Source organism: Doryrhamphus excisus, linkage group LG5 (assembly GCF_037039965.1).
Source record: "Doryrhamphus excisus strain RoL-2023G ecotype Guam linkage group LG5, RoL_Dexc_Guam_v1.1, whole genome shotgun sequence".
In the NCBI taxonomy this organism is placed as follows: Eukaryota; Metazoa; Chordata; class Actinopteri; order Syngnathiformes; family Syngnathidae; genus Doryrhamphus; species Doryrhamphus excisus.
The window spans coordinates 23,111,438-23,135,306 of NC_136361.1; the positions used below are offsets into that span (position 1 = coordinate 23,111,438).

At 40.5% G+C, this 23,869-nt stretch overlaps 1 protein-coding gene and 1 long non-coding RNA gene across 4 annotated transcripts in view; both read left to right on the plus strand.

The window, feature by feature from the left end:
- Positions 1–23,869, plus strand: part of LOC131105461 (CUB and sushi domain-containing protein 3-like) — a 234,974-nt gene that overhangs the window by 8,564 nt on the left and 202,541 nt on the right. For all 3 annotated transcript variants that reach the window (XM_058053596.2, XM_058053597.2, XM_058053598.2), the window contains exons 2-3: positions 10,009–10,231; positions 23,581–23,693. In XM_058053596.2, the coding sequence (XP_057909579.2) occupies positions 10,009–10,231; positions 23,581–23,693 (336 nt within the window). The remainder of the gene's footprint in view (positions 1–10,008; positions 10,232–23,580; positions 23,694–23,869) is intronic.
- On the plus strand, positions 20,576–21,344 carry LOC144898474 (uncharacterized). Its single transcript, XR_013627355.1, has 3 exons — positions 20,576–20,624; positions 20,707–20,765; positions 20,993–21,344. It is a non-coding gene; the product is annotated as an uncharacterized LOC144898474 (long non-coding RNA).

Consider the following 23,869-nt stretch of genomic DNA (forward strand, 5'->3'; position numbering starts at 1 on the left):
AAATGCAGCAGCAAATGAAGCCTCCCAGGATGTTTATTGACCGATGTTTTGCAGGCTTTATCTTTCTACCCTGCACTCTGTAATCAGGCCTCGCTGATGGATATCTATCTACGTTGGCCGCGTCCCTTTTAAGGTCAGGTGCAAATCAATGCACGTTTTGTGAATTTACTATTGATCGTAAGGATCGGTTAAGTTTCCTCCTCGTCTGTTAATGACAAAACATCGTTATGAACAATGGCGGAACGCTGCTCTTGCGCATGGAGAGAAAATAATGTGTCAGAAATAAGTCAAGAGAAGCAGCTTGAAAGTGCATAGCTCAGTAGGCTGGTGGATGGTGGGCCCAGAGTGCCTTTGAAGAAACATCCTGTGATGTATGAGGGGTGAAGGCAAAGCACTATAGATCAAACAGTGGCCCGTGTGGTGCTCAAAGCAAGACCTCTTTCTTCTTAACAGACTCATTTATTTACTTATTTGTATTAACATGTATTCATTCAGACACATGTTGGAAGATGTTCTTCACCATATGCGGTGCTGTAGTCGAGCCGCAGCCGATATAGTCCTGATAAAAATTTCAAGACCGGTTGAAAAATCGCAATAATTTACATTTTGCACTGGATCTTCGGGAGGCTCTGAGTATAGCTTCAAAATGGGAGCAAGACAAAATAGTTTGAGTCAGCAAATTATTGCAAACAAGCATTAAACGGTAATTTGGTCCAGCGCACCACTGTGCGCAGCCAATTTGTTAGATTGGACTGCGCCACAAGGGGCGTAACGGCGCACCATGTGAGGTGTTCGCATTTTCAGCTTAGCGCTAGATACTTTCGTGACAGACCAGCTCGACAGATCTGACCTGGTCTATTCTTGGCGCAGGTGAAGCGCACCCTGCACAGTGCACACACATCACCAAAAGTGTTTTTCACAGTGCCAGGCAGATTTCAGTGGAATGAACAATCACGAGGTGGCGTCCGTGGTGCATGACGCGCATTGTGGCGCATCTGATGCGCAGTCCAGTGCTGCGCTTTTAAAGAAATCCAACAGTGTAAAATGTAAATTTGTGCAATTTTTTCAATAACTTTGACTTAAATATGAACGTTAAGTCAGTATTATTTTGAATGTTGGGTGTGGTGTGGTAGCTCGCTACAATAGTGAGCTAATGTTCAGATTGACTACTGGTTTAACTGGATGATAGTACAGTAATACTTCAAGTGTACATTGTACTTGTACTTTGTAAACATCAACTTCTAAGTGGCTCATTTTAGTGCATTGTTTGAATTCTTTGCTCAGTCCGATCCATCGTTTAATTCCACATACGGAAATGCTCAAGTTTTTAGTTCATGCATAGAAATGTTTAAAGTCTTATCTTTGCCCCAAGGTCGTATTTCTCCTCCTTGAGAAGAATTGTATTCCGTTTGTGGGTAGCAGATTATTGTTTGCTTTTTGCATAAGTTTAGCTGCTTGAAAGTTTCCCAGATCAGCAAATTTTAATAACTGTGATTTTAGGAATAAAGAGTTTGTGTGTTTTCTGTAAGTGGCGTTATGAATTATCCCAAGAAATTACTTTTGTAGCGCAAGTAGTGGGTGAAGTGACCATTTTTCATCTGTGACTTTTCTTATTAGCTCTTCCATGCTTCCTCCACAACAAAATGAGGTCTGCAAATAATACTAGCTTTTAGGTCTTTTGTGACTTTACACATGTCATTTATTTATAGTTTATGTAACAGTTTTGGTCCCAATATTGAACCCTGGGGTACACCACAACATATATTTAAGCAAGCAGAGGTATGTTTATTCTTCTAGTTTCATACTGTATACGTTTAGTACCTTTTTACCCAGTTCAGAACAGATCCTCTCATTCCATACGTCCAGGAAAATCGAAATGTAAGTCGATGCTCAATGCCCAACCCTGGTAGCCATTGGCAATGGCCATTTACGAGAAAAGTTTTATGGAGCCAAAATGAAAATGTTGATCTAAAATTGGAGGAGAACGCTGCTAGCTTGCTGTTGGCGGTAGGAGATGGGCTAGCCGTGTGTCCAAAATAGACATTTTGCTGGTGGTCTTGGAAAATATGTCCCACGAAAAGCCATGATCTGCTGTGTTCATTGGCTGGAATGACCAATTGACGGACACAACGATGGTGCACAAGTTTATTACTCTTACATACCGTACACACAACACAAAAGCATGAGGGAGTAGTGTGGGATTGCTGTTCATTTTGCTGCCGAGGATTACACAAAACCTACACAACAAATTTTGGCACAGGTGTTAAGCAAGGATCTTGTTCGGCTTCTTTTCATTGGCAGATTTGATGTTGTTTTTGTTGCTGCCAGAAGTTAACTGGCTGTTAGCAAGACACACATCTCTATTCTTTGCTTTTTTTATGTCTGTGTTCACAACAAAGGTCATTTATTGCAATCTACTACCTCGTTGTTATCAGACGGCTAATTGCATAAACAACTGCTAGCAGAGTGGAGCCCTGCAAGCAAATACGCGGGCCGCATTTCTTTCCCACTTTTGTAACAGTTCAACCTTGACAGGTATTGATTACAGGAACGATCCAGCACAAACGGGATTCGAACATACAAAGCCACCGTCGTCCCAACGTTTGCCATGAAAGACAAGCAGGTCACACCAAAGTCTTCACTTTTTCAGCGTCTCTCCATCATTTGCCCCTTTGACTGCAACATTGACACATCGGCTGTAATGATGTCCGCCGAGGGTTAGTGCTTCAGTTACTGTCTTCTCAATTGAAATTCAAAGTGCTCTGTCTGAAATGTCCTTGAAACTGAAGCCCACATTGTTCCTGAAGTGGCGTTCGTATGTCACTTTGACACAAAGCTCCTGTCAAGTGAGTCTAATATCGCACCTCGGTTTGACACCGTTAAAACACGTTCTTTTCTCTTGATGCTGTTCTCTTCAGACTTTAGTGTACAGCACAGTAGTTATCATCAATCACGTTAAAATGACATTTATTTGATTTACATTCAATTGTTCTGGATGCCACAAACAAACTGGAGTCATTCTAAAGCTAAATCTTCTCAATCTTAACACTATCGAAACAACAAAATTCAAAGTGCCTCCCTCGCATTCTGCTTCCCTGACATGAGCCAACTAGGATTTTTGTCTTACTATGGAACTCAAACGACACTGACCGTTGCAACGGCTCAATAACTCCAGCTCCACTTTTGTGTGCTTGCAGCGTCCTTGCAAACTCCTCAAGGAGACGCTCTCACTGGTGAGACTTTTTGCTGCTTGTATATTATTTCACCAGCAGGTGTCTCCAGCGTGCGTTTAAAGCCTTGAGAAAATGAAGCTTGTGTCAGCAATCTGGATGGAACGTGTCTGTGCTTCGAGAAGCTTGATCTGGCCGTCACAACGCATTTGCAACAGAAGAATGACTTCTGGTTTGAATCTGCGTTGTGATAAAACTGCATGCACGTATGCCAACTGAGGTCATTTTCAATGTTCTTTATTCATAAAAAGGTGTACCTCTAGGATTAGTGTTTTTATTTTTTTTACTAAAGTATTTCACCAATTTACATAATGCCTGCATAGTTTGGAAAACCCAAAAACACGATTTTAAGTAGTTTTTGTATGTTATACGATTGAAAAATATGTGTCCTTTGTAATCCCGACACTGACAAAAGGGACTGATTTTTAACAGTAAGTTTTTAGGTGTACTGGGAATTTGGGAATGGGACAATGTTCCAAAGTTGATCATAATTTGTCGGGATTGGTTGAGTTTAAGTTGCATGGTGTTTGATTGAGGATTGAGGAGACCTGGGTTTGATTCTTGGGCATCTCTGTGTGGAGTTTGCATGTTCTCCCCATGCATGCCTGGGTTTTTTCCGGGTACTCCGGTTTCCTCCCACATTCCAAAAACATGCTAGGTTAATTGGCGACTCCAAATTGTCCATAGGTATGAATGTGAGTGTGAATGGTTGTTTGTCTATATGTGCCCTGGGATTGACTGGCCACCAGTCCAGGGTGTACCGTGTCTCTCATCCGAAGACAGCTGGGGTAGGCTCCAGCATAGGATGGCATGGCATAGCATAGCATAAGCAGAAGGATGGTTGAGTTTGAGTGAATTGACAACATGGTCAAATCCAGGAAGATGTTCTATACGCAAAAAGCCAAGTGAGAAATTGAGAAGTGAGCAACAGCCGGGGTCATTTTGGTGTTGTCTGTTAGTCAGACAGACCGCCTGCTGAGGCCCCCCCCCCCTTGTTTAAGCCCGGCCTTGATGATACTGATTCATACTATGGAGCTTTGTTTCCCCCCACTGTGCATTGACGGCATGTCGTTAATTTGTTTTCTCATCAAACTATATGTTGAACGTGACATGAACATGCGACTGCAGGAAGCCCCCGTGAGCGGGTTGAGTGAATGAAGCGACGTTGCAGGTTGGAAGGCAACTGAGCCGTGACAGCAGAGTTCAAAGAAGATGTTGCATAGCTCAGTGATGAATGCATTTAATGTACATCCTTTCCACGCGCAGGGAAACATATTGTGGTGCCCTTTGAAGTCACAACATGCATGTACAGTGTTTTTTTTTTTTTTTTTTACTAATGGAGCTTTTATGGAGCCGGGAGTACTTAGCATATGACAGGCTTGTGTGATAATTCATAATAGATTGATTTGGTGGGGAGAAAACAGGAAGTACTAGCAAAGGGGGGGGTAGAGATGTTTTACTGAAAGAAAGCACATATTCAGGCAACAACATATGGTAATGGTAATGGTAATGGTAATGGTAATGGTAATGGTAATGGTAATGGTAATGGTAATGGTAATGGTAATGGTAATGGTAATGGTAATGGTAATGGTAATGGTTTTATTTCATTTGAACATGCATCAGATTACAATTGAATGCATCCCATAATCAGTTCACAGTTCCACATGTCCAAAAGGAGTAGGAAGAAGCAAAGCTTATTAAATCCTACCCCTCCATCTGGTACTTTTACAATCAGTAACTGTTACATTTGTTCACTTCCTGCTTTCCATAATACAATTTAAGTTTTTTTTTTTTAAGTACCGAAGTACTCGGTGATATGAGCATCCAATGCCATAATGGGTACCATAGTAAGTGTCAATATAGTGATATATATAGCACATCATGACTGGTTCAAGACTCTTCATCCTTGTATTTAGCAAACATCAACTGCTTGTATTGTTTCTTGAATTGGCTCATCGTTGTGCATTGTTTGATTTCCTTACTCAATCCATTCCATAGTTTGATTCCACATACTGAAATGCTATGGCTTTTTAACATAGTCCTAGCATAGAAGTGTTTCAGATTTAGTTATTCCCTGAGATCATATTTCTCCTCTCTGGATGACATTTTTAGCTAATTGGTTATTTTTAGCCTTATGCATTATTTTAGCTGTTTGAAGATGAACTATATCAGCAAGTTGAAGTATTTGTGATTTTAGAAATAAGGAGTTAGTATGTTCTCTGTAGGCGGCATTATGAATTATCCTTACTGACCTTTTTTTGCAGTACATTTAGCAAGTGAAGATTGCTTTTGTAGTTATTGCCCCATATTTCCACACAATAAGTAAGATATGGTAGAACCAGAAAAAAACAACATAAAGAGCCAATGCATGAGAAAGAGTTTAAAATGCAGGAAAAATGCAGACAGAGTTGTGGGGATTGTGCAGGATGAAACAAATACTCTCATCTAAAGCAGAGGGGAGTCAAAAGGAGGAAGCTACTGTAGGTGTCCTGGAAATGAGGATATCTCATCCCCACAGACGCTATTAAGCATTCAATACAAGCAGTGTTTTGAGTCAGAATACCCACATACAATATTAATGTGTGAGAAACTCTGCCGTATAGAGACACTCACCAGCCACAACATTAGTTCCACTTGCACAATCTAATGAGATCAAATGCCAGAATTTGGACTTATTTACGAACCGAGAGAAACACGGACTTGTCACTACGATGTGGTGAACTTCTACAAATACTTCATCTACAATACAATATTGTACCGCTGTACTATTACAAGGGAGCTCATAAAAGTGATATTACCTTTCTTTCACAATCAAAATCTTCCTCAAAATCCAAAATGTGTTATTATAGTGGATAACATCATCAATTTCTGCAGTTAAAATGTTGTGATAATTTCACCAGGACCAGAAAAAGGAAGTCAGCTTGGACTTACGGGCCTTCAGTGCATGCATGCTTCTGGATTCATGTTCACTTTCATTTGTTATTTGTACTCAAAGTGGAAGTATATACAAAAAAATACCTATTAACTTTGTCAATATCATTTGTCAATATTTTAGGCGGTCACATCATTTTGGGTTACCTTTGCCATGTCATGTTTTTAATTAAATTTATTGAATAACTCATTATGTTTCCAAACATTACATTAACCTAATATAACCTTCAATAAATGTGTTGTATTATTTATTTAATAATACACAATGATGCAATAATGAGATGAAAATGTATGGATGTAGCGAGAGTGGACCTAGTCGACAAATGAGCAGTGAAGGCCGCAGTGTTGCTGATATCAATACACAAGGTCATATGATTCAAAAAGGCTTCTGAAAAAGGCTGGGCGAGCTGTCGGTGTCATAAGAAGCAGGGGGCGCTTTCAGTGTCGGTGTCTTTATGTAATGTCCGCATGCATGGTACGACACCCATGCTTGAATGATACACAAGTTTGGTGTCAAATTACGCAAGACTGCTATATGAGTCTGCAGGATGCTGGTGCCAGCAGTCCATACGGTAGTTTGTACAAATCATCAAATACATATTATCAGCTGAATAAATATTGTCAATGATGCTAGCACCGTTGCGTACATACAGTAGCTGTGGCAGTCTTATCAATATGTGCACGTGTATATTAGTTACATACAATTCATTAACATTAAAGCTACAGACACACAAAAAGGTGGCTGGATTTTGGTCAATACACCATTGCCGGACATCTGAGATTTATTTGACATTGTTGGGTGGCAGTGCCTCAGGAAGTAGAGCAGGTCGTCCAGAAACCGGAAACTTGGTGGTTCGATTCTCGCTCCCATCTTGCTGTTATTGTGTATCTGGGCAAGACTTCACCCATCCACTTTGCCACGAGTGCTGCCCACACTGAGTGTTTAGTGGCGGTCGGAGAGGCCGTAGGCCTGAATTGGCAGCCATGTTTCCATCAGACTACAGCTGTGACTGCAGATGTGCAGCAGCACCAGTCTGATGATTGAATATGAATATGAAATTTAATTAATTAGTATTCTGCAAATGTTATAATATGGGATTTAAAGTTTTGAAACGATACTAATGAAAATAAAATGAGCGGTGCAGTGCGAAGGTAATACTTTTACTGAGTATTCTCCGGATTGACATCTGTAGAGTCCTGCTATGCATTTTAATAATCCAAAAGTGATTTCATGTTCTTGTCAAATGATAACTGAACTGAACATAATACAACAATAAGCTCCAAACTATCTCCAATTGGTACATGTTTTTCCTGCAGTGAAGCCACGGCTCCTCACTTGACCAAAATGCTTTCATCTCCAGCCAAGCCGGTGTGCTGCTTGACTAAAACTCTCTGCCAATTTGCTATGATTGCACTCTTTGTTCCGTGGTGCTGGGGAGGCTTCCCGTGGACGCATCGGGACCAGATAAAAACATGTCTTAGCATTTATATTGAAGTAACGTCACAGCTTCATCGTAATATGTCTGTGAGGAGGCCTAACAGTGGAGTATTCAACTCTGAACCTGGTGTATGGAATCTTTGACCACTAGGAGGTCTCCGGTCAGAGAACCATCAGTCATCAGATGGACTCAACTTTTATTGTGGACTTTGAGATGTACACACAGTGCATTACATTTGTTTAAATATAAACTGGATATTATTATAAACAATGGCAAAAATACTTGAATATAATTAGTGTCAATTCAGTTGTAGTCTTAATGGAGACCCATTATGCTTTTTCCATTTTTCTGACCTATAAATGTAGTTAGAATTAATGTATTTGGAATGAATAGGTGCAGGTTCTGGAAGATCTACAAAGTTTTCTGTGCGGGTTATTGCGTGTAGCTGCTCTATAGGAGTCCACAGCGCAATACAAAGGTCCCCTTTAAGTCAATATGTGCAGGTTAGCCATATATAGCTTATTTGTTTACTAAGTCAACACCGCTGTCATTTGGATTATAATGATATGATGACATCACACACACTCACATGTATGCATAACACTTATTCCGCGTATGAAGCCTTCTGAAGAACATAAAACAAAACGCTCCTCCATGTGACGTGCATGTTAACCAAGCTATGATGACATTGTTATTATTATTATTATTATTATTATTATTATTATTAACATTGTTATGCTGATGTAACTACATTGCTGGCGTATTGACAGATGTGTCACATTATACGCAGTAATGAGCTGTCTCTTTTTAATCTGTTTTTATATCTTTAGAATGCATAGACAAGAAAAAGACGTGTGCGTTCGTATCTCACATAAAGCTTGCGGATGATGGCCAAAATTCCAAAGTGTAGTTTTCTTTTAGATTCATGTATATCTATATATCGAGCTCACATTTCAGCTTGTTCCTGTCATTTGTCATCATCCGTAAAAGTGGGTGTTAAGGAAATTGAAGGACCCCCTGAGGTTTTTGACCTGGGGAAAGAATGAGAAAGTAATGAGACCAAAAGCTATTGTTGATCAATATAACACCAGAGAGCATCACTGTGGCTTCCTGACTTATGTAACCGCTGCTTCTGTTCTAACTGCAGTCGGTGTTGCAGCCTGTTGAAGGATAGCTGCAACCACAAATAGAAACACTAAACCTGGCTAGAAGTCAACGTGACATATTTTCTCCTCTTAGACTGTCTGACCAAAGAAAGTAATGTGCATTTTCCTAACAATGTGCTCCGTATTTGCAATGTGGTGAATTGCAGCATCTGTTCAATCGCTTATTTATCCATGATAAATGATAATGGTAATGGTAATGGTAATGGTTTTATTTCATTTCAACATGCATCAGATTACAATTGAGTGCATCCCATAATCAGTTCACAGTTCCACATGTCCAAAAGGAGTAGGAAGAAGCAAAGCTTATTAAATCCTACCCCTCCATCTGGTACTTTTACAATCAGTAACTGTTACATTTGTTCACTTCCTGCTTTCCATAATACAGTTTAAGGTTTTTTTGTTTTTTTTTAATAATGTACCTCGTACCGAAGTACAAGGTGATGTGACCATCCAATGTAACAGTTACTTTTACAATCAGTAACTGTTACATTTGTTCACTTCCTGCTTTCCATAATACAGTTTAAGGTTTTTTTTTTTTTTTTTTTTTTTAAAATGTACCGTCGGCACAGCGGCCTAGTGGTTAGCGCACAGACCTCACAGCTAGGAGGGCCAGGGTTCAATTCCCACCCTCGGCCATCTCTGTGTGGAGTTTGCATGTTCTCCCCGTGCATGCGTGGGTTTTCTCCGGGTACTCCGGTTTCCTCCCACATTCCAAAAACATGCTAGGTTAATTGGCCACTCCAAATTGTCCATAGGTATGAATGTGAGTGTTAATGGTTGTTTGTCTATATGTGCCCTGGGAGTGGCTGGCGACCAGTCCAGGGTGTACCCCGCCTCTCGCCCGAAGACAGCTGGGATAGGCTCCAGCACCCCCCGCGACCCTCGTGAGGAAAAAGCGGTAGAAAATGAATGAATGAATAATGTACCTCGTACCAAAGTTGAACAACGGCGTGAATGAAGTGAGACCTTTTGTCAGTCATACAGTCTTTTTGTCTTATTTATTTATTAATCCGTAATTCTATCTGAAACTTTGCCATTGTTTAACACGAGAATGCACCATTTTAACAACATTAATAGGTCAGAAAAGTAGATGAACCACCTTGTCTCGTCTCATAGGCCCAATCTGTGTCTCACGGTCAAGAAAAAAAGTCCTCTTTTCTGTTCAACGTGATGACGACTGTTTTGTACAAATGAGTCATCGCCTTCATTGTATCCATTTAATGGTTTTTTCTTCCTTTTCAGGTTTCATCCATACCTGTGGAGGCACTTTAAAGGGAAGGAACGGGACGATAGAAAGCCCAGGGTTTCCCTACGGTTACCCCAATGGAGCAAACTGTACTTGGGTGATTGTTGCAGAGGAGGGCAACAGGATTCATATAGTTTTTCAGTCTTTTGCTGTGGAGGAAGAATATGACTTTTTATCTTTGTATGATGGGCACCCGCACCCAGCCAACTTCAGATCGAGGTAAGGACGCTTTCCGTTGCTTATTACTTTGTCTGCATGTTAAAAAGTGATGTAATGGACATTTGGCATTCTTATCTGAATGCGCTTTTAGGAATTAATATTACTTAAAAATACACTGTTATACTGCTATCATTCCCAGCAGTCACACAGCACACTTGAAATAGTATTCACATTCCAAAGGGAAGAAACCCATCGACCCGAACACACAGAATCTCCCACATTTATTTCCGAATGAGCATTCGATGTTGGCTTCAGGGATGTGCGGGTCAGCTGAAGAGCCATCGTCCTTTATTGAAATGCTTCACTGGAGGAGACAAAGGTAGAGGACAAATACATGGAAATCAAACAACGATTTTTCCTTGTTTACCTCAGACTCTGACAAGACAATTATCCGCTCTCGGTGCTCTCAGCATTCTCACCAAAACTGACAACTGTGAGAACATTTGTCCCTCTATGTAATTTGACAGTCTGTCTGAATGAATTATTGTGCTCACCTTGATGCCTTTACAATAGATCGGCACGACCGTTGTTCAATACCTTCATTTGTACAGGAAAGTCATATTTACGGAATAAACAACAACACAAAAACAACTGTACTTTTGATGTGGGCTGTCACTGCGCTAAAGCCAATTGCTGGGATGAATGATTGCTACTATGATGTCATATGTTCTCGAAACTTATCCCAAATGTATCGTCATTTCGGTCCGAGCCTTGGATGTAACGAGAGTGAATCGGAGACTCTAAAATCATATGACTGTGAGCGTGTCCCTGTGATTGGCTGGCCTCTCACCCAAAAGTCAGCTGGCTCCAGCATACCCGCTAACGACCTTAGTGAGGACAAGTGGCATCGAAAAAGAATGGCCGAACAAATGTAACATTCTAGCTAATGTTTATTGATTGGATGTACTGTATGTACTGTGTTATGCAATACAATCATCTTTAAAAACTTCAAGAGGAACTTCTTCAGGTAGAGGTCTCACCTTGCAAGCCTACCCATTTGTTCTAATTAATGCAGATAATTGTAAATAATCGTAACATTTGGCTGAATCATCTGACTTGCATGAATTAAACTGTTAAATGTGAGTCATTACTAGCGTTGGTGTGAACGTTTAAACCTTGCAACATTCATTCATACCGATGTTCCTCACGAGGGTGGTGGGGGTGCTGGAGCCTATCCCAGCGTCACACCCTGGACTGGTGGCCAGCCAATCACAGGGCACATATAGACAAACAACCATTCACACTCACATTCATACCTATGGACAATTTGGAGTCGCCAATTAACCTAGCATGTTTTTGGAATGTGGGAGGAAGTACGCGGAGAAAACACACGCATGCACGGGGAGAACATGCAAACTCCACACAGAGATGGCTGAGAGTGGAATTGAACCCTGGTCCCTTAGCAGTGAGGTCTGCGCGCTAACCCCTAACATTGCAACAATCAAAAATAATTACCTCTGCAGTATTTAAATCACATATGATGTGTGATTTGAAGTAAATGTTTGTCATTACCTGAAACCCACAAATGGACATTTTATGGTCAAAATGAACTGATGGACAAACTGCAGAAACCAAAAGGGATCCTAAATTGTCTGAATATTTTGAAGCTACGCTACGAGAAAAACGTAGGACAAATCTATGAAAAGTCTGACCTTGAAAACTGCATTTTTTCAAGTACCTGAAGTGATGCGACGCTGAAGTATCAACAGTGATTCAGGTCTTGAATGAATCTCCTCGCAGGCCACTTTTGGCAGCGCAGCGCTTCTTCAAATATATTAGCATGTGACCTCGGCCCCCTTTCACTCAAGTTGAATCGCAGAAGTTGACTCGGGAAAATAACATTGGCACCGTTTCCTTGAGCTTTTTTTTTTTTGCGAGAATTCTGAGGTCGACTCTTTCTGCTAATGAAACGTTCTTGTCTGCAGTGCAGGTGGATAAGAAGAAGTTTGTTTGGAACAACTGTTCCCGTAATCTGCTTATCTTCGCTAGGGTTGTGGGTATGCTGGAGCCTATCCCAGCTGACTTGGAGAAAAATTGGTCTAAAATTGTCAAACAGCGATTGTCAACAGGAGGGTCAATGGCCATTTTGTTCAATGGTTGGAACTTCCTGAATGAGTAGCGTGAACGTGATTGGTCAGTTACTCTTTGGGACCATGCTTTGTATTCCCTGGTTTAAGAATAACGGTTTACTCTCAATTTCAGGGTTGACCGTCTTGATTATGGATCTGCAAATGAAAGCTGGCTTGATTCGCCAAATGTACGAAATAAAAAGGCTGCTGTGGCTTATGAGCCGGCCGCTCTCATTACCTTTGTAAACGTGCCGGAATAACACGCCTGTGACCCTTTGGCAAATATTCATCTTCACTTCTCTGAAAGTCCGTTTAGTCAAGCAGCCGTACAATAAATCCTTTTTTATGAGGATTATAATGTTCTGCTTTATTGAAGCCGTCTCACGGGTCTGCAGGTGGTTTTAGTGATTCGAGTGGATGTTTTGAAAAGTGCTGTTATGTAACTGTACTGCGTTGGTATGTAAAGTGTCCGGAATACTGAATCCACCTTAATTTGTAAAGATGGATCAAACTATTCCAAAAGACCATCTTCAGCCTGTCGATGGGCAATTTTGTCTCGGCGGCTTCACCGGCTGCAGGTCATCAGACGTGAATTCCATCCCAGCTCACTTTCCGAGATGAGATGTGTTGTGAGATGCTTCCGATCCATCTTTGTATCCGCGTGAGACGGCGAGCGCTACTAGTTTAGCTGAACGCCGCCCCGCAGTATGTCAATATTTGGGTTGTTTTAAAGAACGGCACCATGAAGGCTTGAAGCCATCCGCTACATTTGCAGACATGGTGCAGGTCGATCATGCAACTCCTGGAAAGTTTCTTGAGGTCATGTTGTTGCTGCGTGAGAGAGACATCTTGTCAAAATGAAATAGCTTTTTGGATTTACTTGCCCCAATTTTGTTTTAACTTGCCCCGGTCCATCGGTACATCGTTATTGTCGAGTCCTGCTAACCTAATCGCTCGAGTCAGACGGCCGCCTTCCCCGGGTTTCTTCCTCACGTTCCCCCAGTTTTTTTCTCTGAATGACAAATTGTGTCACATTTTAATCTTGCACGATCCCATGATATCACTGCATTGATTTTTATATTTATATTCTTATTCCTTATTTTATTTGTATTTTTTCTCTTTATTTTTTATTTTTACGTTCTACAAAATGCACCGCGGAGTTGCACTCAAATTTCGTTGTATGCGATACATTGACAATAAAGGTGATTTTGATTCTGATTCTGATTCTCTGACCGGTCATTGTCGGCCACGCCCAACAACTCATGCACAGAAAGCATTCAAACGTTTAGATTTACGCAAAAGCAACTTGCATACAAAAACTGCAAAGTCAGATATGAAACAATAGATTAACATAATAAAAATAAACTAAATATGACTATAATGAATTAAACATAATTAATGCGGAAATTTGACATTAATAAAAATACATGTAAGAAATGTTGTTTATTTGCTGCCATGAAGACCAGCATTTATAATATAGAGGAGCGGCTCAGCAGATTAGAATGTTATTATTATTTTAGCCACGCTACGTTGATGCTACATTACAATGATAATGGGTTGGAGCTTGTTATAGCATGTTGCTATCAACCTTGCGGAAATTACAACTGGCCCAAAACACCACTTTTCAAAAAAATCAATATTAAGACATGAAAAATCAATAATATATCAGAAGAAAAAGAGCCGCCATATATTGCCACGTCAATATTCTAGCCACTCCTCCACCAAAGCCAATCGCGATGCATTGATCTCCAATTTTTCTCATTTGAAAACAATAGTTTCAGTCATAATTGAATTATGGTTACCAACCAGGACTGTATGAAGTCACATGAAAGAAATCAACAGAATTTATCCCATCAAAAACGAGAATTCCTGTCATTGTAAGGACGGATTTGTGATGCGGCTCTTGTCCTGGATGTTGCTAGATTAGCATATTTTACGGCTAATCATTGTACATCGTCTAACTAAATCTTGTCAAGCCGGCCGAGCAGGCGGTCCCTTCATCCGGTCCCTTCATCCGGTCCCTTCATCCGCCACTGCCAGCAAACGACGTGTTGAATAAAAAAGGGAGCCGGCCCCCAGAGAGGATTGAAATTTCTATCGATTTTTGGCTCCCAATCAAAGTGGTCGCACACCCACTAACAAACGATGCGTGCTGTCATAGTAACTGCAACACATAGATCACGGTACTGAGCTTGGTATTTGAGTGTCATAATCCCTCATCCATGTCTCCTTCCTTCCACCTTGTAAATTCAGCCGAGTACCGAGCGCTCCGACTTGACATTCTCCGCCATACTGGATAATGTAAGGGAATACAGACGAGCACAGATAAAGTACTCGGATCAGTTGGGGGCCACGCTAATCACCTGATCGTGGATATGCCAATTCTTTTTCACTCTTTTCTAGTCATATCCTGCCTGAGAATTTTTCATTTATGAATAAATGAAACCTATTTAATTTCCACTACTGTGCTTTCTATTTATAATATAAAGAAAAGCAGGATTTTCTGATCTTATTCTCACAAATGTCATCATATCAACATATTCTTAAGGAAGACCATCACGATGTTTTGGAGTCAAATACCTCACGGTAGTTGGTTGATGATGAGGTGAGAACCTGACTACTGCATGGTGTCCAAACTGGACCAACTAAGACCAAACACAAAGGTCTGTTGTTTTCTACTCGGTGAGATCTGTTTCGGAGCAAACGAATCGTCCTGAAGCTAGCGTTTCGCTTGCGTACATTTTAAGACCCGGAGGCACACATCAGATCCTGGAAATAGACTCTCATGGCAACATGGGCTGGCGTTATCGAGGAAGACACTTTCAGACCAAAAGTGTGACGGGAGGAAAATAACAAAGCTATTTAAAGCGCTGAAATGGATTTTTAAAAAAAATAGTTGCTAGTTCCTTCTCCGACTACACATTTTTGTCACAAGACTTTTTAAGATGATAATGGAACACTACATACTTTGATAAAGTATTACATATATTGATATGTATGTACAATTAAACATATGGTTAATTAATGTGTTGGGAGGTGGTCAAAGCATGGCACATAGAGTTTATATAGTAAAGTCTCGTTATATCGATATCGGTTAAAATGAATTACTACTTATTACGATACTATTTTCATTTCCCGGCAAATTTCTAGTCTTTTATGATATAATTAGCTCCGTTAGTACGATACACGGTTATTATGATAATCCGGTTACTAGGATGCCCTTTTCATCTCCCGCCAGCCAATTTGGTCTGCTTATATCGATACAAAAGCAGCTTAAATCAATCTTTGCTTAAGGATTTCAATACCAACTTTATTTTTCACACTTCCACCACCAGAGTGCAGCACACACAGCGGAAAACACCCGTCCCTCGCGCCTACCCCTCCGGGTGGCAACACCTTCCCTATCGATAGTTCCGGGGTGAATTATGTCCCGGTAACCGGTAATCACTACAGCGTAAGTTTATTTTTATTTACTGTAGTACAAAATTTATTGTAGTACAAAAGCATACTAGATACGCAATCCATGAACTCAAGGTGAAAATTACATGCCATATCAAAGATCCGCCCACTTTTAATGCAGGATCGGATATATGGATAGTCCGGTTATATCGGTATTTTTTCCGACTCCCGAGAATATCGATATAACGAGACTTTACTGTATTTGATAATGATATCATAGCATCGTGCAAGATTAAAATGGCCACCAGTCCAGGGTGCACCCCGCCTCTCGCCCAAAGAGAGCTGGGATAGGCTCCAGCACCCCCGCGACCCTCGTGAGGATAAGCGGTAGAAAATGAATAAATGAATGTTTGCACTTTAAGGTTTTCCGGCTAGACCGGTGCCGTTGGTTGGGGACCCCTGCTGTATCGTGCCTTGACTGAAGCATCGTGATGCGTACTGCACGGTATTGTGAAGTCTTTGCAATAACGCCCTACTTTGGCACTGCTCCCGACTTCATGATTGACTTTTGTTGGGCGATAAAGAATAAATTGAGCAGCTTAGAAGATTTGACGTTTATTCCTGTAATTATGAAAGTAAAATGTTGTGGAGCCATTCTAAAGAGGAAGGAGAAGTCTTTAAATCATCTCCTGCTGGTTTTTTTTCCTCAATGTTGACGAATTGGCCGGCCAGAACGCCATCATTCACTTGACTTATGAGCCTTATTTGGCTCTGACTATTTGGCTCTGACTCCGACAATAAACTAAACACAAGAGATTGACTTCAATTCTTTCTTACTGCCAGTCACAGATGTTCTCATCTCCACTGTTTGATCCTCGCGCTTTTTTTTTTTTTTTAGGGCACAAGGTTAAGGGCAGACTTGCTAAAAAAAGACGTCGGCAGGAACAGACAAAAGAAGAAATTACAGAAACCGTTTGAGAGGAGAAACAAATAAAGTGTGAGAGAGCTTGAGTGACAGAAAGAGCAACTGTGATGGGGAAGGAGGGAGACAGACAAAAAGAGATGCACCATTCTCTCCCTCTTCCCTCTTGGTGCCATGGAGATAGCAAGGCTCAATCATGGGATGGCGGTATGTGCGACAGCTACCTCTCGGGCTGATGTAGTGTGTTCAGGTGGAAGAAAGTCCCACATCTGTCCAGGCAATCATGGTCGCCTCATGGCCAGACGCAGCCATTCGGCGGCTACTGTTGACCTGATGGAGTATAACACCCGTGCAGGGCGGCGGATCCCATTTTACTTCCATCTCTTGATCCTTTTGTCCCAGAACTGCCCAAGTCGCGAGTTCCCATCTTGCTCAGGCCTTGAAGGAAGACAGGAAGCGTGCTCCGTCTCTCTGCTGTGCAAATCATTTATTTTATGCAAATAGTTTTTGTTTACAGGTCATTTGACCCCCGCGGCCTCACATCCATCACCCATTCGCCATCAAGGCCGACCTGCAGGGGTTTTTTCACTGGCCCTGAACGGAACCACATTAGTCACTGGTCTTTTTTGTTTTTGCAGTATTGATTTTAGCAAGTTAGATTTTATGCCAGGTCGGCTTTTCTCACCACACAACCGAGTTTGGCCAGTAAGCAAAGTAATACTGGTTGCTTTGGTATTGTAGTACAGTTTACTGTGTTTTAGGGGTTATTTTTTCACTCAAGTGCTGCCGCGGCGTTTTTAATTTGGGATCTTCGATAGGATCATCAACTTATTCTGCTTTATCACACCAAGCTGTATTTGATTCAAGTCAGCACTTGAACAGAAGTTGTGTTTAATTGCTAATGCTTTACTATGTGCAGACTCAGCCTTGCCTGCTGTTCCTTTAACTTGTAATAATGATAATAATAATGGAGTCAATTTACAATGCACTTTTCCATTCTTCAGAATCACAAATTGCTTCACTGGAAAAAACAAATAAAAAAGAAAAATGAAGAGAAAAAACAACAAAAAACAACAAAAAAGTATTAAAAACTTGAGAACAAAATAAAACCACAAGTGTTAAAAAAGTGAGAAAACCACAAGTATTAAAAACGGGGGGGCAAAATAAAACCACAAGTATTAAAAACATGGAATGGAATGACTTTTATTGTCATTATACAAGATGGACAACGTATATTGGATATTACTATATATTGGAGAGATTCTCCTTTCAGTGCAATAGTTACGTTAAAAAAGTATACAAAAAGTAAAGTAAAAAAAAGACAGTTTAACAAGATATATACAAGATATATACAAGATATCCAAGATATATACATAATATTGCACAGGAGCAGACACCAGAATATATATTAATTTTAGTGCAATGATGAATGGGTCTTAGTACAAATAATGAACGGTATATACGGATGAGTAAAAGTCACATATGAATATATCATATTGAGTGTATTGAGTTGTTAAATAAATAAATATGTTTTTGAAGTAGTGACTGAAGTAATGATGGAAATATTTCACATTTGCATTACGCTAATTTGTATGTAAAAACATGGGTGCAAATAAACCAAGCATAAAAAAAAGGCTTTACTTTTATTATTTTACTTGTATTGCCTCCATTGGTTCCATTACTTATGCATACGATTTTCATATATTCTCAAAAGGTACAAACGGGGATTTATTCCAACGATTCAGCAGCAACATATAGAAGGTATTCCATCTCTCATAAGAGCCAGGCGTCTTCTGTGATCGCCTGACGGCAGAGCTGCCTCCTCTGTGTGTTTCTATTATTTCATTATTAAACAGCTGCCGCCTTGCCAGAGGTTGTTCGCGGTCCTCTCAAGTCTGCTGATGTTCTCTCACGATTGGAACCAGCGTCAACGTAAATGTAACCTCGGGGTGCTCGATGATGTGCGACAATATCGTCCGTGTCGTATTTGCCAAGGGTTTGTTGCCTTTTTAAAACGCCATCGTCTTATCAATAATTCATGAACTACATAACCAAATACAGATGTAGTACATAGCTTGTGGACAAGCGTGCTGAACATCGTATGGAATCTTGCTGTTGAAGATATACGTAGATTTGGGACGGCCTTCTTTTTAAAAGATGGCATCAATGACTTTGCTGGTCGTCAGTTTTTATTACTTGTTGTTGATTTTTGAGACGCATCTCAATTACTCAGGTTAGGTTTGATTGACACATATGTTCTCCAGGTAACTTGTCATGAATTGCTGTATGATGGTTCATGCTGAAGGCATTTTTTTGTATAGAAAAAGTATCGAACCGTAACACAAACATTGTTGCACCCTCGTATGTACGTATGGAATATTTATATATTGAGATAAATAATAGATGCCGTTACCTTGTGCACATGAACCCCATGATATCCTCAGTCCATTGCTGTTCGATGCCACCCATGAAGGGATTTTGTCTTCTCAGACTTGAGTTATTAGGATTGACGTCCAGATTGTCAATTTGTTTTTGCTTTTTTGAGTAAATATCTTGTATTTCTGGTAGACGGGTCTAAAAAGGGGACTTAAGTGCAAAGGCTCTCGCTCATCAGGCCTAATTCATCACATGACTGCACACGGTGCGGTAACGCTGCATCTGTTTCTTTTTGCATGGCATGCTGCCAGTACCACATAAGTTCTTTTGTTCCTGTTGTCATGGTAATCACTCCTGCAGCACACTATAATGACTTTGCATAACTTTTGGATTAATGTACTAAATAATTCAAACAAAATCATTATCTTTAGTTATTACATTGCAGGTCAGTGCTTTTTAGTATTGTGTTTAATGCATTACACTCATCCTGGCGGGTGCTATGGAGCGTGCTCAGTGCAGTCACTGATTGCTCTATTCTTTGTCCCCATCTTCTCAGTCAAGTATTCGTTTTTCTGTGAATTCTGTCTGGCCGAACTTCAAATGGAATGCATAGTGCATGTGTATATTTGCTTTTTTTGTGCTACTAGAGAGAAAAAAAAAACCTGCACCATTCCGAGAGTCTTGCAGTGGATTTTATGTGTGGGCGGTTTGGATGTCACACACCGCATCAGCATAAGACGAACACAAATATCCAATGATTGAACAGTGACAAAACGTACTGTGTGCTTATGTGTTATTTCCTTTCGACCTCTGTCTGGGTGTAGTTTTCGGTTGCATCACGTCTGTCAAAGCCTTTGCTTTTATGGTAATGGTAATGGTTTTATTTCATTTGAACATGCATCAGATTACAATTGAGTGCATCCCATAATCAGTTCCCAGTTCCACATGTCCAAAAGGAGTAGGAAGAAGCAAAGCTTATTAAATCCTCCCCCTCCATCTGGTACTTTTACAATCAGTAACTGTTACATTTGTTCACTTCCTGCTTTCTATAATACAGTTTAAGGTTTTTTTTAATTTTTTTTTAATAATGTACCTCATACCGAAGTACAAGGTGATGTGACCCTACAATGACATAATGGGTACCATAGTAAGTGTCAATATAGTGATATATATAGCACATCATGAGTGGTTCAAAACTCTTCATCCTTGTATTTAGCAAACATCAACTGCTTGTATTGTTTCTTGAATTGGCTCATCGTTGTTTAATTGCATTGTTTAATTTCCTTACTCAATCCATTCCATAGTTTGATTCCACATACTGAAATGCTATGGCTAGCATAACGTAGTCCTAGCATAGAAGTGACATTTTTAGCTAATTGGTTATTTTTAGCCTTATTGTAACCCAGATATAAAATAATATTATTTAAGATGGAAAATAAAGTTATATAAATATAAATATTAATTAAATTTACCATGCGTACAATGTTTGGGGTGCAACGTCATTAGGTCACGTGACGGTGTCTCACAAAGTCACGTGACGGTGCGCCGCCAATCAGTGACGTATATCTAGTCCGGAAGGGACTACACACCGGTAGCGGTGAGGGACGCATGGGGAGAATCGCAGCAGGTATTTAAAAGTTTCGTTTCGTTGTTGAAGTTTATACATGGGGAAAATGTCTAAACATTTTACATACGTGGTCGGAATATAGGGGCCGTCCACCGACGCAACGATGAACTAAAAAGAGCAGTGTTCGATCCTATGGAATTGGTGAGTGTTGACATTTCATTGCTAAACGGCATTAGCACCGTTTATTAGTACCTTTGTTTGGATTATAAGATTCATACTAGTTTGATTATAATGAATAATACATAAGTGCAATTATTTATTATAAATGATAATATATTGTACAATTGAAGTTATGATACGACTTGTATTATATATGTAATTAGAATGTGTGCACATGAATTGATGTCTGCTGGTCCTATTTTACATAGGCCAGGTTTGTCGGCAAGCTAGGAACCCTGCATTGAGGCAACATGCCTGGAAGTTTGAAGCCCAGATTCACTGATGAGCTGTCACCCACCTGCTCTGCTCTGACCGGGTGGTAGGAGGCTTTGCAGCCGTCCTTTTCCCTTTTGTCCCTCTTTGGCCTTCATAAAAACTTCACTCCTTTCCTCCACTCCTGAACCTCTGGACACTCGATTACTGGACCACTGGACTGTTGTATGTTTTGGGACTCTCAGTATGAGATGAATGCGTTTTGTAAATTGAGCTCATTGAAATGTATTTGTAAATTAGTGTTGTGAATTTGTATTCTGGTTTTTCCACTTTATAATATATGGTACCACCACTGCTGCAAATTGTGTGCTCGCCTCTTTTCCATCTCACTCCCAGAGCCGAAATCTGGATTTTTCTGATTCTAGCCTAGAAATTACAATTAAAGTGTCTAAAGTTAATGTTAAATGTAATAGCGCATTGTACACGCTACATTATGCATTATTTTAGCTGTTGATGAACTATATCAGCAAGTTGAAGTATTTGTGATTTTAGAAATAAGGAGTTAGTATGTTCTCTGTAGGCGGCATTATGAATTATCCTTACTGACCTTTTTTGCAGTACATAAGATATGGTAGAACCATATGGTGATTTCTGATTTCAAACAAATTTTGCTTTGTTCAATACTGAAATATTTCTGGCCACCTTATATTGTATATTTGTAATATGAGGTTTCTAGCTCATATTTTCGTCTTATTATTATTTCACCTTTTTTCCTGAAGTACCTCCAGACTTGTACTGCATGGCGAATGCCTGTTCCGGTGTTTGCCTGCATGCTGGGACATACGTGGGACAAAGAATAATCATTTACAACACGGATCACCACTGTGAACGCTGCTGTAATTGGAAACTCTATTGAAGCTGTAAATACACCGCACTCTTCCTTGTTGTCACAGTAGGAGCCTGTTGTCCTCCTTCACACACACACACACACACACATTTGGCCTACTGCGGCCATTATTCACCTGGCTTACTTGGGAGCAGAGGGCTGGTAACACAAATGGCCCCCAAATTAGCAAGAGGGAACTGCACAAAGAAACAAGATGCCAATAGCGAAGGAGACGTTTTATTTCATGCAAGTTCTGTTCATGCTACACGGGCTGACTTAGAGCTGGAGAAGGTCGATAGAACATCAGCAAGTGGTGCTGAGGAATGGCCAGCAACACATCTTCTTTACGACGTCGTGAAAGCAAATGGATTTGTTTGGACCCGTACCTAATTTGAAATGCCGTAATGAAGCAGTCTGTTACAATGCGATGTTACCATGCAGCAGTAGGGTGGGTTCTAGCGTGGCTTTGGACCGTTGTACCACAGACGGACAAACCAGATGCACATTAATGCTTGATGTGTTTAAGCAGTTGCTTAAGTGTCGCTTAACCCCGTGGAAGGGAGCACAGTGTGGGAATATCAGATATCGGAAATAACACAGCAATATCTCAATTCTACAGGAAAAATAAAACACCACGTTTAAAACCATCAACATTCCAAAAACCTAAGACCCAATGAAGATTAGACGCACCCGGCTTTGAACTACATCACCTGTCAAGTCAGCTACAATACTTCAAACAATGGCTCGCCCCCTCACAGCATCAGTCACCGCTTGGAAGCGACGCAGTAACATAAACACATCAGACCTCCCATTCATCAGCCAAACAATCAAAAAGGACAGAACATTGCCACAGCTTCATCTCTGACGGCTTCAAGGTTGCACCATCTACTCCTCCACCAATTTGGAGCAACCAGGACCTCACAATAAATAGGAAACGTTATGATTGACATCATGGAAACACAAAGGCATCACACATCTCATATTTTACAAAAGCCTAAAATCACCCCTTTTTTTAATCCAGACGTTCCACATTTATAACAGTCAATATCTCAAACTTACAGCTTAAATTTGCTATTTTAGTGCTATCGGCCGGGGTTGCCACTACCCAATTCCAAGGGCCTCGCAAATGGACAAGGTTTATTAAAAAAACAACAGACACGCCATAATTAGTATAATGTAGACACAAAAGTTACCACCTACCCCACAGACGTATTATCCACTAACCTGTGGGACAAAAACGAGCTCCAAACTAACCACATTGCTTGATTGGAGTCCTAAGACGAAGTTAGGCAGATAATTCTAGCGATCCGTTGACAGCTAGGCGCAGAAGGATGCCAGAGAAGTCGAACACCGATAGGTTTCCCGAGGGAGTGATCAAACACACGGGCATCGACTGGCACTGTCTGCCAAAACCTGTCAAACCGAAACCATTGAGGTTTTACAGACTGGTGTTGATTCTCGCGGCAAAGAGCATTCCCTGGCGGGTGTCGGGAACCCTACGTCATGTTTGTGTTGTCGTAACAAGAGTTGGCATGTCGCTGTTATTACGGCGATCGTTTTTTTTTTCACCGATCGGTGTGAAATATTGATATGAAATTATTCATATATTTTACTGAGCCGTGCTGGAAATGTAAATGTTATATTGTGCAGCGAATGCGATCACGCTCTGGTACTGAACTGTCTTTCTTTGATTCGCAGGTTAACAGGATTTAGCATTCCCTCACCTGTTACGAGTTCAGGCTCAATTTTTTCCCTGAGGCTTACCAGTGACTTTGCAGTAAGTGCTCATGGATTTAAAGCATCTTATGAAGGTAAGAACAGTATCCTTGTCTTCCATTTGTATCACACGAAAAAGAAAAAAAAGGCGTCAATAGAAAGAACAGGATTTTATTTCGGCTGCTTTAAAAAATGGGTCATCATTCGGAAGGACGGGAAGGCATGTGATCTTACCTCCTCCACCTGATTTCCTGTAGGAACCCCACTGTTG